Genomic DNA, 15,006 nt, shown 5'->3' with positions numbered 1-15,006 from the left:
AAATCACCATTTTGTTTCATGAAACAGACGACAACAAACACCAGAACCAAAGCATTTATGCATTTTAAATCGGATAAAATGTTACAGGACAAGGCAAAAATATTAAATTAATTATAATGCTGGAAAATGAAGGCATTAATTGTAACAGAAAGTTCGGAGAAACCCCGGGAAGTAGTTCCGGCCAATGTTCACACGTGAGAACTTTTCTGTCCGTTCACAGGCGTGTGAACTCCAAATATCAGATCAGGTGACTACCCATTCAGCCACTCAGCATAAAAGAAACAGTGTAAACTTTAAAGTATGACATTATATAGAGTTTTACAGTTCATATAGTGTTTCACACTTTTATTTAGCATGTTGTTTGTTTGTCGATCCACGCAATTGGGATATGATGACATGCATCCACCAAGTCAGCGAGCCTGCCGCAACCGATCCCGCCTCGGACGACATGCATCGTCGCCTTTTACGGCAAGAATGGATTGCTGAAGACCTATTCTAACCCGCATCTTCACGGGTGAGTATATACATGTATATGACTTTGTTTATAAATGTACTTAATGCACAAGCAACTTGTGAAAACAACAACACAAACTCTGAAAGACATTCAACACGTTCATCTTCTGGCATATCTATTTTGCATATGCTTCGACAGCATCCGTTATTATTTATCGTTTAAAGAAATTTGATTTTCCTTTGGAACAGTAAACATTTAGACTATCTAATACATTTACATGCCTAAAGACGTCACACTTTAAATGGGAAAGACTGATATCAATGACTATATTATGTCCTGTCCACACCTTTTCTCATCTATTGAATGCAACATATATGTGTAATACAGTTAGCTTTAACGTCACTTCGAACAGTTTCAGTTATCACGCCATGTCTTGATGTGAGAGGAAAGACCGACCTGAAGCGGGTCTTTGAGGTTTAGCACTTTGGTGAAACCCATGACCATGGTTATGGTGCTGACAAACCCAGAATCAGGGCAAACTTGGATTCGAACCCATGATTAACATTAATTGCCGCAACTCTGCACAGCTAATTCTGATACGTTGCAAAATAAACCTGATTCCCAACCTCAATGATACTTATAAAGATGTAAAATGCCTATTTAGCTTTACATATGTTCCACAACGTGAAACTATTTGATATATAATACAGTAGAGTTTAACGAAAAATGTGCCTGGAATTATGATCTCCGGCATGTACATGTATATGATTTCAGGCTGTACCAAAAAAATATATTAAGGATCTTCTTATTCGTTACTTTCTGGCAAAAAAAACCCTGAAACTAAAAAAGAGACAACTACAACAGGTTTCGCCACAATCCTTTATTTTTCAATTCATTTAGGTAACTCAATATTACATTCGCTTTCACAACATTTATCCCAAGTCCATAATGCAGACCATCAAAACTCGTCATTCCATCCGTCATGTTAAAGGTATCGAAAATAGGAACTTTCCAAGATCTAAGGAAACTCTCCATGTTGCCATTGTATCGTTTTACACTGTCGTACGACTGGGCCAACACTTTCGGGGACTTCAACGCACCCGGAGCATGACTCGCTGCCCACAGTACTTTTGGCCAAGGTCTCGTATTGTTGCGTATATAGGAAAGTGTTGGTAACAAAAACTTCTTTTGAACTTCATTATGGATAAAATGATCGTGTGGACCTATACCTACAAAAAGTAATGACTTGTTATTTAAATTTGCAACACTTTGTTTCAATTGTGGGCCATATGTTGCAGAGAAGAAGTACTTCAGTTCCAGGTTAACTGTACCGTTGCAAGCACGAAGCTGATACCTCAGATGCAGTCGACACAATTTTTCTGTGAACATATACATTCCGCTACACAAGTTCGTAACATCTGAAAAACAAGATTAACAAGTCAAAGAAAAAATAATCAACATATATATTATCAATGGTGCGGTTGTTTATGAATTGTTTAATACTACAACTTCTTCTGAACACAAATGTATCGGTCAGTAAAAAACTGACCTTGATACGTTTGTTGATGTACACGGTATTCCAAAAGAATGATCTCGAATATAGTTTTTCTCAAATAATGATCAAATCATATTTATAAGATATACGTTTGACGACAAAGTGCATATATATTATAGGAAAGTGTTCATCATATGTGTACAGTATCAAATATAATCAGAAAATTTAAGAAAATGACGTTTTCCTCCGACATGTTACATTGATATCCTCAATTTTATTGTTTCATCTATTTAAATGTTTTGTTTTATTCTTTTCACTTTGCCATAGTTGTGTACAGGTATAAAAATGTTTCTCAATTTCAGACCTCAAGATCTCACACAATAAATTATTTGAACTTACTCTGTGGTACATTTTGATTCATGGCTCCATCTTTCATATTCCCTGTAACAAGCAGTACCATAGCTGTATATACATAGCGAACAAGAGAATCCCCAACAAACAGAATCATGCTTCCGCTAAGGATGCTGCAAGCTTCATGGGGGCTGTGTTCCTTGTAGCCATGTCTTGGGTCTGAAGGGGTCCAGGTGGAATATTCAGCATGTTTCTGGTTCCGCATGTCATAGCAATCAGGACACACACATTCCTCAACAGACTTCTTAGCACATTTATTGTTGAAGCAGCACGGGGTTGTTCCTTTAGGATCACACAAGGCTCTTATCCACTCAGCAGTTTTAGATCCTGTGTGGGTAACATTTCCACAGAGACCATCAATCCTTTGATAATTCTTAGGTAAGGTATATCGGACATTTACGTCAGAAAGAAAATTCAATATATCTTCATCTTCCTTTTTTGTCAAAGTATGTGTTTTCCAGTGCCCTGTCAATAAATGCGATAGGATACTCGAATGTTGATCGAATGGTGTGATGTTTTTAGGTATAGGATAAACCGATATAATACTTGATGGAGGATACTCTTGGAAAATGTGTCTTGATATATTGCCGAGAATGTCAGAGGTCATGATGTTGGAGCTGCTCATGTACGTAACAAGAGCTACAAACGGTGTTATCAATAACATCATTACGAATACCTTCTTGTATGGAGCCATGGCGCCAACACTAAAACAAAACAAAACTTATATTCTTTATATTGACATGTTCTACACAGAACTTTACATTAAACAGTTTTGTTATAGCAGATCGGTTGATAAAAATGTCAAGTAAAAAACGTTGTGTCATGACTCACAAAACCGATTGTTTGCTTATTGCCTAAGGTGCCACAAAAAGATTATGCACTGTGTGAAACTAATCTTTAACTATATATGACATGCTTCATGTTTTTTTGTGGTTTTCTCTCTGATGTTTTTTAACCAGTCCACATCGAGTATTTTACAAGCATATGTTTCAAATCACAATAACACTCTCTGATTGAAGCAGCCTATTTGAAGGCTGCATCACTGAAGAAGCTGAAAACTTTTTTGGGGGAAAATGGTAAACATGTCCTGGCATACCGGTAGCACCCGCCACTCACACAATTTGCACAAAAACGTTAGCGTTTGTTTGTTGCCTGACGACTGACAATATCATTTGCTGCGTACAAGTAAAGTGATTCTAAACTTGAAATAGACAAACAATTTAATTGTTATTGGAAAAAACAACACTTCGGATATTAATTCTAGTATAAATATGTATTATGAAGAAACTGTATCGCTTTCTTTTGGTATCTTGTACCTCTATGACATATATTTAATTTAATCTATATGAAGTATGTAAACATTATGAATTTGAGTACTAGTAGTAGTTAATCATTAGATGTAGTGATATCCTGCGCCAACGCAGGTTTGCTTGGCATGTATTAATGTAAGCAGAGTTAGCTCTCCTTGGTAGCTCCCCTGAGTTGGGAGGCTCGCTTGGGTTTCGCGGTTCGTTTCGAGTGTTGCCATTATATAAGGACATGGCTCCATTCTGATCATGCATGATAGCGGAACTTCAAATTAAGACAAGAGATATTATTGGATGAAATGGTCGCGGATGTGGAGGTACTGGTGGACTGCAGAAATGAGCTTAACCCCTGTTAAGCAGCCCCAACTGCAGCAACCGCTGCCCTGCAACAACCGCTGCCCTGCAACAACCGTTGCCAAGCAACCCATGTTGCTTACCGATGCAGCATCCGCTGCCCCGCAACTACCGTTGCCAAGCAACCCATGTTGCTTACCAATGCAGCGCCCGCTGCCCTGCAACTACCGTTGCCAAGCAACCCATGTTGCTTACCAATGCAGCGCCCGCTGCCCTGCAACTACCGTTGCCAAGCAACCAATGTTGCTATGCAGCTATCGCTGCCAGGCAAGTACCATTGCCAAACCATGAGCGAGGGCAACTATTGTTGCCAAGCTGACCATCCGCTGGAAAGCGGACACTAAGCCATCTGCTGTAAAGCAGAATTGATAAATTGGTTCCAGCTGTAAAGCGGGCAGCCCTATCCTAAATAATTTATAATTTGGGATGTATCCCAAGACGCCAAATGTAACTTGTAATGCAGTCCACCAGCACCCCGCCACAAGCGCCAAGGTGCTTCCCCACAACCACGACCATTCGCGCTCATGTACACCCACCGTGTTATCCTATACTGAAAATGTTTCCTACAAGCATACTGCGAAAGGGAGCTGCCAATGTTTTGTGTGAATAGATCAAGTCCGGCTGGTGACAAATGAACCCTGTCACGCAGGTACAGTTGCTGCTCCTGCCGGTTGAACACTGTGTTCGGAACCCGTATCCCCACAAGCTCACGGGCCCTGTTCCCCACTCGTCTGTTCAGCTTCTGCCTGGCCCCGTCCAGGTCCCGGGCACGGCTGGCTACATGCCAGTACCTCCGTGGCAGCATGTCTGACAACAGAATGACAGCACCAGGTAGGAGGAGGTGTATCCTCAGGAGTGCCAGCTTGATCTCATGATATAGCTGACACGTGGTTACCTTACCAAGGTCGTTCGAACCAAGGTGAATCACCACCGCCTTTGGTGGTGTCTGCATTGCTTTGCCCTGGGCATCTATCAGCTTGGTCAGCTCCTCTAACCGCATGCCGCCCCTTGCCAACCAGAGACATCCCCCTGGAATACCGAAGTCACTGTCCTGTAGGTGCTCTCTCGCCCGGGTCAGGAAGCTGGACCCAACCAACCATACTGAAAACATGAATCAATAGGAAGAAAACTGTTCTTGCATGGTTGGCGATTTAAATGTTTGCAGGTATGCGTATATAGCTTTTATAACATTCTGACCCCCACCTACCAAAGTGCTGTATCAAATCTGAACTCACTCCGTTACCGGCTGCTGTCGTTGCTGCGCCAATCCTGAAGGAATGCGAAGAATATGCTGCTGTGCAGATGCCGCTATGCGCCAGTGCTCTTTTTAGCACGGCCTGAAATTGATACCTTGTCAGGGGAGATTTATCAAAGTGTACCATACTTGAGTCTGACCCTGTGATCGAACTGTTGGGTATGCTTTAACTGCAGCCACTGGACACAGATTGTGGCCAGGTATGGCGGAAATGGAAACAACTATACCATGTGACCTCCTGTCCGTTTTTGAATGCCTTAGAGCGACTGTTACGGTCTTTGTAGTGTCTTGGACTTCTAGGTCTAAGAAAGAGCACCCTGGCTGAGAAAGTTTGGTTTGCACGAGTTCACTCACCCGACAGAAACCTAAGAAGGCCAAGCAATATACTGCTTTGAACAATCTTATTTCATAGGTAGAAGAGCAGACAAATTGCAGGTTGTTTACAATTACTTTGAGCAGGTCTATTGTTATTGGTTTTCTGTGATCCTGCCTCCCCTGACACTTTTGCATCCCGGTAATCATTTTAGTATTAACAAAGTGGCCAGTGCGGTCTTCCATGCTGTGTAGCCTATGGTACGTTGAGATACAGGCCATATACGTCCCTACCGTACTCGGTGCATGTCCTGACACTGACACTGACAAATGTACCAGATGAGTGATTGGAACCGGCCAGACATCTCCCAGGTTTTGTGACGCCTTGAATGCTTGCAACGCTTGGGTTCCTGCCTGGTAAGTTGCCCACGTGTTTGCCGCCAATGATCGCTGAAGGAGCCTCTCTGCCTCGATTGTTAGCCCTGCCAGAGATTGTCTGGAAGTGGTGTGGGATGCAGGTTGGCTGATGGAGCTGCATTGCGGAATCGCTCCCACTGAAATCTCGACAGTGCATCTGCGATAATATTGTCGTGTGTTGTTATATATCTGGCGTTGAACAAAATGTTGTGTTTGGGGCACTGCAGCACTAGCTGCCTAATCAGTGACATGATTCTGGGTGCCTTTGAAGACTGTTTATTTATTATTGACACTACAGCTTTGTTATCACAAAAGAAAAGTACTTTCCTGTTAGCAAAGGCTGTCCCCCACAGACAAACTGACAGCACAATCGGAAACAACTCCAGCAGTGTCAAGTCACGAGTCGAGCCGTCCTCCACCCACTCACGGGGCCAGAGCCCGTTTGCCCAGTTCCCGTTATAGTATGCGCCGAACCCCATAGTGCTGGCTGCGTCAGTAAACAGCTGCAGACATGTATTGTCAGCCCACTTTTGATTCTGAAAAACCGAAACGCCGTTAAATTCCCCCAAGACCCCGAGCCAAACCTCTAGGTCCTCCCGAACTCCCCGCGTGATGCGAACACGGTGTGCTTGATGACATACCTTTGTATAGGCATCAATCAGTCTGCGGCAAAACGGTCTACCCATGGGTATTGCCCGGCACATGAAATTTAGCTTACCCACCAGAGACTGCAAAGCTTTACGGGTCACTTTGTACTTACCTGAGGCCAGCATATCGTGTATGATTGCGTTGATATTTACAATCTTTTCCTGTGGTATTCTAACCTGCATCCTGACTGTGTCGATTTCAAGACCTAGGAATGTTAAGCAGGATGCAGGACCTACTGTCTTCTCATGTGCTACGGGTACGCCCAGCTCCTGGAAAGTACCGAGACATGTATCAAGGTTGTCACCACAGTCTTCCGCCTGTGAGAAAATTATCAAGGTAATGCATGAGTTGGTGGTTAGGCAACTTTTGCTGGACACACCATTGCAAAAAGGTGCTGAATTTTTCAAACACTGAGCATGATATGGAACAGCCAAACGGCAAGCATTTATCAAAGTAGTATTTACCTTGAAAGCACAAGCCTAGCAACTCAAAGTCCTGAGGGTGTACCGGCATAATCCTGAAAGCCGATTTCACATCAAATTTTGCAAGTAGAGCATTTGGACCAAGCTGCTGTACCATTCTGACAGCCTCATCGAACCGTGCATATGACACGGAGCATGCTTCGCTGTCTATGTTGTCGTTGATTGATCTGCCTTGAGGATAAGAAAGGTGGTGTATTAAACGAAAATCGTCTGTCCCCAGCAAGGACTGACTCTTACCCGTTTGCTTTTTGGGGAAACTTGTAGGTTCAGCAGGAGTTAGCTCCCCTTGGTAGCTCGCCTGGGTTGGGAGGCTCGCTTGGGTTTCGCGGTTCGTTTCGAGTGTTGCCAATAAATGTCATCAAGTGTTTACCTGTGTCCTGTCGATGTGTGACAAGTGTACAGTTCCTCTTAACCTAACTTGCGCTGACCTCTTTCATGTTTTAAGATCCTAAACATGTCTCGATAAACATTTACTTCTTTAAAAGGAGCAGCCAATATTTGTTTTATTGATTTAAAGCAATCGCGATACTACACACTTGTTTATGGCAAAAATGTATCGCTGCAGTTGGGTCAATAATGACAGACAGACAGAGAGATATTATGTATTCAGTGTAAGGCCAGAGGCCCATAATACACTCATTTAATAACATTTGAAGACGCATGCTTGTTTGATTTACATTTTGTGGATACTTTAGAGCACAGTTGTACAAATTGCGTGACAGGTTCAACTTTCCTTAATTACTATATAATGATACAGGCTTACATTTTACAATACTTCATTCTTCGAAGATGCCAATAGATTTACATGATGATAGATAGATAGATAGATAATGATAATTTACATGTGTTAGATGGTTGCTTAGATAGATTTCCCTTAATACATTTTACTACTACATCTACATGTTGCTAAAGCAGACTTTAAGTAAACAGGGATATTTTATGAAAGGTACAATTTAACATTTAAAAGACTTAAATGTGCATAGTACCTACACTTTGATGAATTGGACATGTCTGTTATCCAGGCTTGCTAGAGTTTATCAAAGAGTATTTTCTTAAAAAGGTTATAAAACTGTTTATATTTCCAACATTTTGGGCTATCCACTCAAATCCAAAACCGAACAGAAAAAGTATATTTTTTGCATGGATAACCCAATTAACAAATCCACTTTCATCCAAGGATAACAACATCTGATATCATTGGTACGGTAATTTGTTTTGACTTAGATTAATAATTTTACACCAATATTTCACTGCTCTAGTCATATAAACAAACTGGAGAGGAACTCCTCAACATTCACCAAGAACCATACCGTTTTTAGTTTTATCACCCACTTTCAGCAACCATTTACATAGTTTTACTTGTATTTTTTCAATTTCTTTAAAATATTTTACTCCCCATATTTCTGAAACACAACACAATATGGGGACAAGCATACTATCAAATATTTTGAACAAGTCTTTACATGGGATATCCCCTAGACTAACATTTAGTCTCTGAAATCTTATATTACACAATATCCTTCTTGACTCTAAAAATAAAAAAAATTCCCTATGCTGATTGTGGAATGGAGCTAGCTTGAGCTGGCTAGACTTGCTTTTGTATGCATTTCTAGATTATTGTTTTTTCATAAAATAAATATATTCCACGGTCATGGTGCAGGACTAGATATCCCCATCCCTTTTGGAATAACGATAAATGTACATTAGAGCTTTATTAGCTTGTGAAGTTAGACAAAAATGTGCTTTACTTCACACAGGTTTTTGAGAAAGTCCAATATATATATATATATATATATATATATATATATATATATATATATATATATATATATATATATAAACAGATACTACCTCTATTTGATTACCATTAAAAAAACATTTTTTTATAATAATTAAATTTGTTAAAATTTACTTTCCTACCCTTGGCATCACAAAATTTCTCAAAGGCATTGATTTTCTTTTGTAATTGTAAATAAGAATCAGCCATTGGTAATATATCATCTGCAAACCTTAAAGCAAACACATTATCGCAACGTAGTGAGACAAATATGCCTCTACCACCACAGTCTTCCATGACTTTAACAAGTCGATTTATGAAAATGATAAATAGTCGAGAGCTTAAAATGCACCCCTGGTGGGTACCGATATTACAATCAAAGTAATTTGAAAGGCCATTCTAAATCCTTACACAAGCACTGAGCTTAGAATACACTGATAATATAATTTGTTTGATAGGCATTACTTTGAAGTTGACGGATGACAAGATAAACACAATTTTATGGATAACAACTTCTTTAATACTGTGAAAAGCAGTATTAAAGAGGTTGCTATCCATAAAATTTTGTTTATCTTGATATTATATTGTCAAGAAATCTATCTATCTATTTGGGGCTGTCAAATAAAACATTGTGTTTTAAAGAGTCAACTGCCTTGGAAAAATCAATAAATACACACTATAACCTACCTTACTTTTACCAGCATACTTCTGGACAATAGAATGTAACGAGAATATATTAGCACTTTTTGAATACTTAGATCTAAAGCCTGCTTGTACCCCATCTATAACATTATTTGCATCACACCATCCCTGCAACCTGAAGTTAAGAATAGAACAAAAAAACTTACAAACCGCATCAATCAATTACTTACCTCGATAGCTGTTGGGATTATCATTATCCCCTGACTTAAACAAGGGACACACTATACTCTTCCCCACGTCATCTGGGATTTGACCACTGTCAAATATCTTGTTAAAATTAATAACAATAAAGGCTTAGATATTTTCAAAATTCTGCAGCCACGCCATCTGGGCCAGATTTATTATTACCAATATTATAATAAATTATTTCCAAAATAGTCATAGGTGAATTCAATTCGCTTACCGGGAAATCTTGCATTATCGGATTTACTTCTAAAGTGTTGACATTATCCTTTCCATCCACCGATCCCACGTTTAATAGACTAGAAAAGCGTTTTGCCAAACCATCACTTCTCTTATTACCTGCAATGTGTATAACCCATAATCCGATTGTTTTTCCGCTCTTAAGCGCACACGAGGCGAAATAATTTGTCTAAATGCCACCCTTTTCGGCGCATTATTATTGATGTCAATATATTTTACCAAAATCTCTTTCTGCTAATCTCGTTCACCTATTTCATTCGTGCAGGATAACATCGCTTCAAGCGCACAAGAGATGAGAGTGTTGACGGAATTGTTGTGCGGTTGACATGACGACTAATGCATCGATCCACGCAATTGGGACACGATGACGTGCATCAACCAGGTCAACGAACCTGACAACCCGAACCCGTTAGTCGTCTCTTACGATATGCCATTTACGGCAAGCATGGGTTGCTGAGGACCTATTCGACCATGGATATTCTGCTCGATGAAAAGTGCTTTTTTGTTTTGTGTTTATTGTGTTGGTCAACGCCGCACTGAAGGCATGAGTCGATCAATAATGTAGTATTGTGTGCCTTCAGTCTGGCAATACCTCGAAAGAGAGACCTAGCAATCCCTGGATACCCGGGTGACTGAATTGGATCGGGTCATGTATATATATATTCTCAAGAGTGTTTCTATTCAAACGCTCGTTGAATGTACAAATAAAACGACCATACCAGAGAATATGCAGTCGCGATTATCCTCCGAAACAGATTCATTTGGGCGTAAAAGGCAAAGTAGCGGTGACAATTGTGTGAAGGGATTACTGAAAAATAACTAATTTACATCCAAACTACCACCACATACCAGTTCTACCGGCTCAAATCAGACAATATTGAAAAATGTTTCTCACACACAGCGCTGAACGCTTACTGAATAAATTACAACATCCTTACACACATTGTTTGTTTGTTGTTTAACGCCGCACTCAGCAATATTCCAGCTATATGACGGCAGTCTGTAAATAATCGAGTCTGAACCAGACAATCCAGTGATTGACACCTTGAGCATCGATCCACGTCATTGATATACGATGACATGGACCACCCGCCCCCGTTTGTCATCTATTACGACAAGCATAGTCGCCTTTGACGACAAGCATGGGTTGCTGAAGACCTATCTTCTACCCCGGATCTTCACGGGTAAGGAATATAAATAGTGAATGTTCGTGCCTCATAGGCACTGTGGCCATAAAGGGTGACTGTTGTTTTAACCGTTTGTAAAATGGAAATTTGTTTATTGAACTTCTTGAGTACATTAAAAACACAATAAATATACAAGGAGATACAAAGATACTTAAACGTTTAAGGAATGCATAATTGTGATTTGGAAATGAAAACAAAGGAATCAGTACGTGCTACTTACAGATCAGTGGAACGTCATAAAGTGTATACTTGTTGACACTGGAAACACAACACGTGACAGACAGCAACAAAGATCAACGGGGACCTCATATATAAGAATTGTATATATCGAAGCCCGGTCCAAATGAATATCCTACCTTCACAGGTGCAAGATGATTATAATATCTGGTGTAGGGTTCCTACGTATATATGTATGAACATGCCTATGTATGTATGTGTGAACATGCCTATATATGTATGTGTGAACATGTCTATGTATATATGTGTGAACATTCCTATGTATATATGTGTGAACATACCTATGTATGTATGTATGAACATGCCTATGTATATATGTATGAAAATGCCTATGTATGTATGTGTGAACATGCCTATGTATGTATGTGTGAACATTTCTATGTATGTATGTGTGAACATTCCTATGTATGTATGTGTGAACATTCCTATGAATGTATGTGTGAACATGCCTATGTATATATGTGTGAACATGCCTATGTATATATGTGTGAACATGCCTATGTATGTAGGTGTGAACATGCTTGTGTATGTATGTGTGAACATGTCTATGTAAATATGTATGAACATGCCTATGTATATATGTGTGAACATGCCTATGTATATATGTGTGAACATGCCTTTGTATGTATGTGTGAACATGTCTATGTATATATGTGTGAACATGCCTATGTATGTATGTGTGAACATGCTTATGTATGTTTGTATGAACATGCCTATGTATGTATGTGTGAACATGCCTATGTATATATGTATGAACATGCCTATGTATATATGTGTGAACATGCCTATGTATATATGTGTGAACATGCCTATGTTTGTATGTGTGAACATGCCTATGTATGTTTGTGTGAACATTCCTATGTATGTTTGTGTGAACATTCCTATGTATTTATGTATGAACATGCCTATGTATATATGTGTGAACATGCCTATGTATGTATGTGTGAATATGTCTATGTATATATGTGTGAACATATCTATGTATGTATGTGTGAACATTCCTATGCATGTATGCAGGGTATGAAACTCCCAAACATTTCAGCCAGACCATAGGACTGGCTAGCTGAAATACTTGCCAGCCCTGACCAAAACCTGCCTGCGCACTAAAATCATATGTTTCTCAGGATAAGCTAACGGGGTTTTTTTTTTATTACATTTTATCATTCATCTTTACATGTGAATTAATGCTTATCATCGGGAAATATTTTGAACATTTTCACATATGAAATATAACCCGACCGTCGGGCAGGGGGATTTGAAAATCTGGCAGCCCGAGTTGAAATCAACCCGTCTCGGACGGTCGGGCAGGCAGGTATTTCGAACACTGATGTATGTATGTGTGTATTCTATGTTTATATGTGTGAACATGCCTATGTATATAAGTGTGAACATGGCTATGTATGTATGTTTGTATTCCTGGTTTATTTGAATGGATGATGTATTGATCTGTATGACAAGAACTTGGTGTAGAGTGAGAAATACGACTATGGCTTCTGTGTATGCAGTGGGTGTATGTACGTACTACATATTATTCAATAGTCTTACTTGTGTACAAGTTACTGTATGAACAGCATGGTCTATATCATAGGAGGGTGTACTGCTGGATATTGATGGTGTATATGACTGGATTATGTAACGATGGCGATATGTATAGCATTGCTTATATGTATTCTGTGCGGGTAATTAGTATGTGATTTACTTGAATGGATAATGTATTGGACTTTATGGCCTTGTTAATAGAACCTGATATAAAGTAAAAGATGTGACCGAGGTTCATATGTTTGCAAATAGGTTAATGTATTAGAATACTGCATATGATAGTGTATTTTATTGTTTAACAATGATTTTAACTGTGTTGCGTTGTTTCTGTTGAGATTCGGTCGACGCTCGTTGCATTGTATTTGGGCAGTTTTGTTTATTTGTTTGTTCTATAAAGCCGCACTCAGCAATATTCCCGCTATAAGACGGCGGACTGTAAATAATCGAGTCTGGACCAGACAATCCAGTGATTGATATCATGAGCATCGATCCACGCAACTGGGATCGATGACATACATCAACCAAGTCAAGCGAGCCTGACCACCCGATCCCGTTAGTCGCCTTTTACGACAAGCATAGTCGCCTTTTACGGTAAGCATAGGTTGCTGAAGACCTATTCTACCCCGGATTTTCACGTGTCAGTGATTAGTCGTCAGGAATGAAGTACCATTTAATTTAAGCACTAGTCTGGAAGTTACTAGATTTAGATGCTAGTGTGGTGTGTAACTGCGGACGGTGATAGAATATTGTGGAAACATTTTTAATGTTCTCGTACCGATGGACTGAGGGCACTACATGGAAAATTCCAGTAACTGGTTAGAGTATATAAGGAGACAAGTGTCTGTTTATGTAACACTCACCCACACGCATTTGCATCGCTTTGGGAACAGCTATGTGGGGATCGTTCATCATCCCTGATTCCCTGCCGAGCGCATCTCGAAATATATATTTTTTATCACTGAATTGTGCTTTCACCACCTTTTTTTTGTCTTTGATACTTAAAAAAAATATAACCACTGCCATCATATTATTTATTGCCATTGAATATTGTACTCACTCTTATGTTTACTGGGGCGGTCGGGTAGCCTAGTGGTTAAAGCGTTCGCTCGTCACGTCGAAGATCCGGGCTCGATCCCGACATGGGTACAATGTGTGAAACCCATTTCTGGTGTCCCCGCCGTGATATTGCTGGAATATTGCTAAAAGCGGCGTAAAACCAAACTCACTCACTCACTCACTTGTATACAAGTTGTTTGTTGGTTTCACATCAAGTTCTTTTAAGTACATATTTCTAGGTTAACATATTGTTTCAATTTGGGAATTGACACGTAACAATATACATGTATATGACTTTGTTAATAAATAGACATAATGTACCAGGAACTTGGGAAACATACAAACCTCTGAAAGACATACAACACGTTCATCTTCTCTTTTGGTATATCTGTTTTGCATATGCTTCGACAGCACGACTGAAGATGCCACTCTTTTGACTGATATCAATCACATGCCTTTTCCAAACCCGGGAGACAGATATGTTTGTATTGTCCTGCATAATCCAACTTTATTATGTCCTGTCCCACACCTTTTCTCATCTGTTCATCACTGAATGCAACATACACACGTGGGCGAGGATGCTTTAACGTCACTTCGAACAGTTTCAGTTATCACGTCATGTCTTGATGTGGGAGGAAAGACCGACGTGAAGCGGGTCTTAGAGGTTTAGCACTTTGGTGAAACCAGTGAGCATGGTTATGGTGCTGACAAACCAAGAATCAGGGCAGACTTGGATTCGAACCCACGTTCATACTTTTCTCAGGCGTGCCTAATGGCCGCAACTTTGCAAGCTAATTCTGATACGTTACAAGATGAATGATTACCAAACCCAATGATACTTATGAAAATGTAAAATGCATTTTTAGTTTTACATATGTTCAACAACGTGAAACTATTGATACATAATACAGTAGAGTTATGGAACATGTGCCTGGAATTATGAATCTCTG

The 15,006-nt window shown here is 39.7% G+C and overlaps 1 protein-coding gene across 1 annotated transcript; it reads right to left on the bottom strand.

Moving 5' to 3' along the window:
* Nucleotides 1-1,309: 1,309 nt before the first annotated feature.
* LOC124135572 lies at nucleotides 1,310-7,240 on the bottom strand. The gene is made up of 3 exons (XM_046500934.2): nucleotides 4,558-7,240; nucleotides 2,349-3,064; nucleotides 1,310-1,872 (listed from the first exon to the last, which is right to left on the bottom strand). The coding sequence occupies exons 1-3, from the start codon at nucleotides 5,130-5,132 to the stop codon at nucleotides 1,310-1,312; spliced, it is 1,854 nt and encodes a 617-aa protein (XP_046356890.2). The 5' UTR covers nucleotides 5,133-7,240.
* Nucleotides 7,241-15,006: the final 7,766 nt, after the last annotated feature.

Source organism: Haliotis rufescens, unplaced genomic scaffold (genome assembly GCF_023055435.1).
Source record: "Haliotis rufescens isolate VD_foot unplaced genomic scaffold, xgHalRufe1.0.p SCAF_2, whole genome shotgun sequence".
Lineage (NCBI taxonomy): Eukaryota > Metazoa > Mollusca > Gastropoda > Lepetellida > Haliotidae > Haliotis > Haliotis rufescens.
The sequence above is the reverse complement of the archived record's forward strand: the minus strand, read 5'-3'. Positions and strand labels throughout refer to the sequence as shown.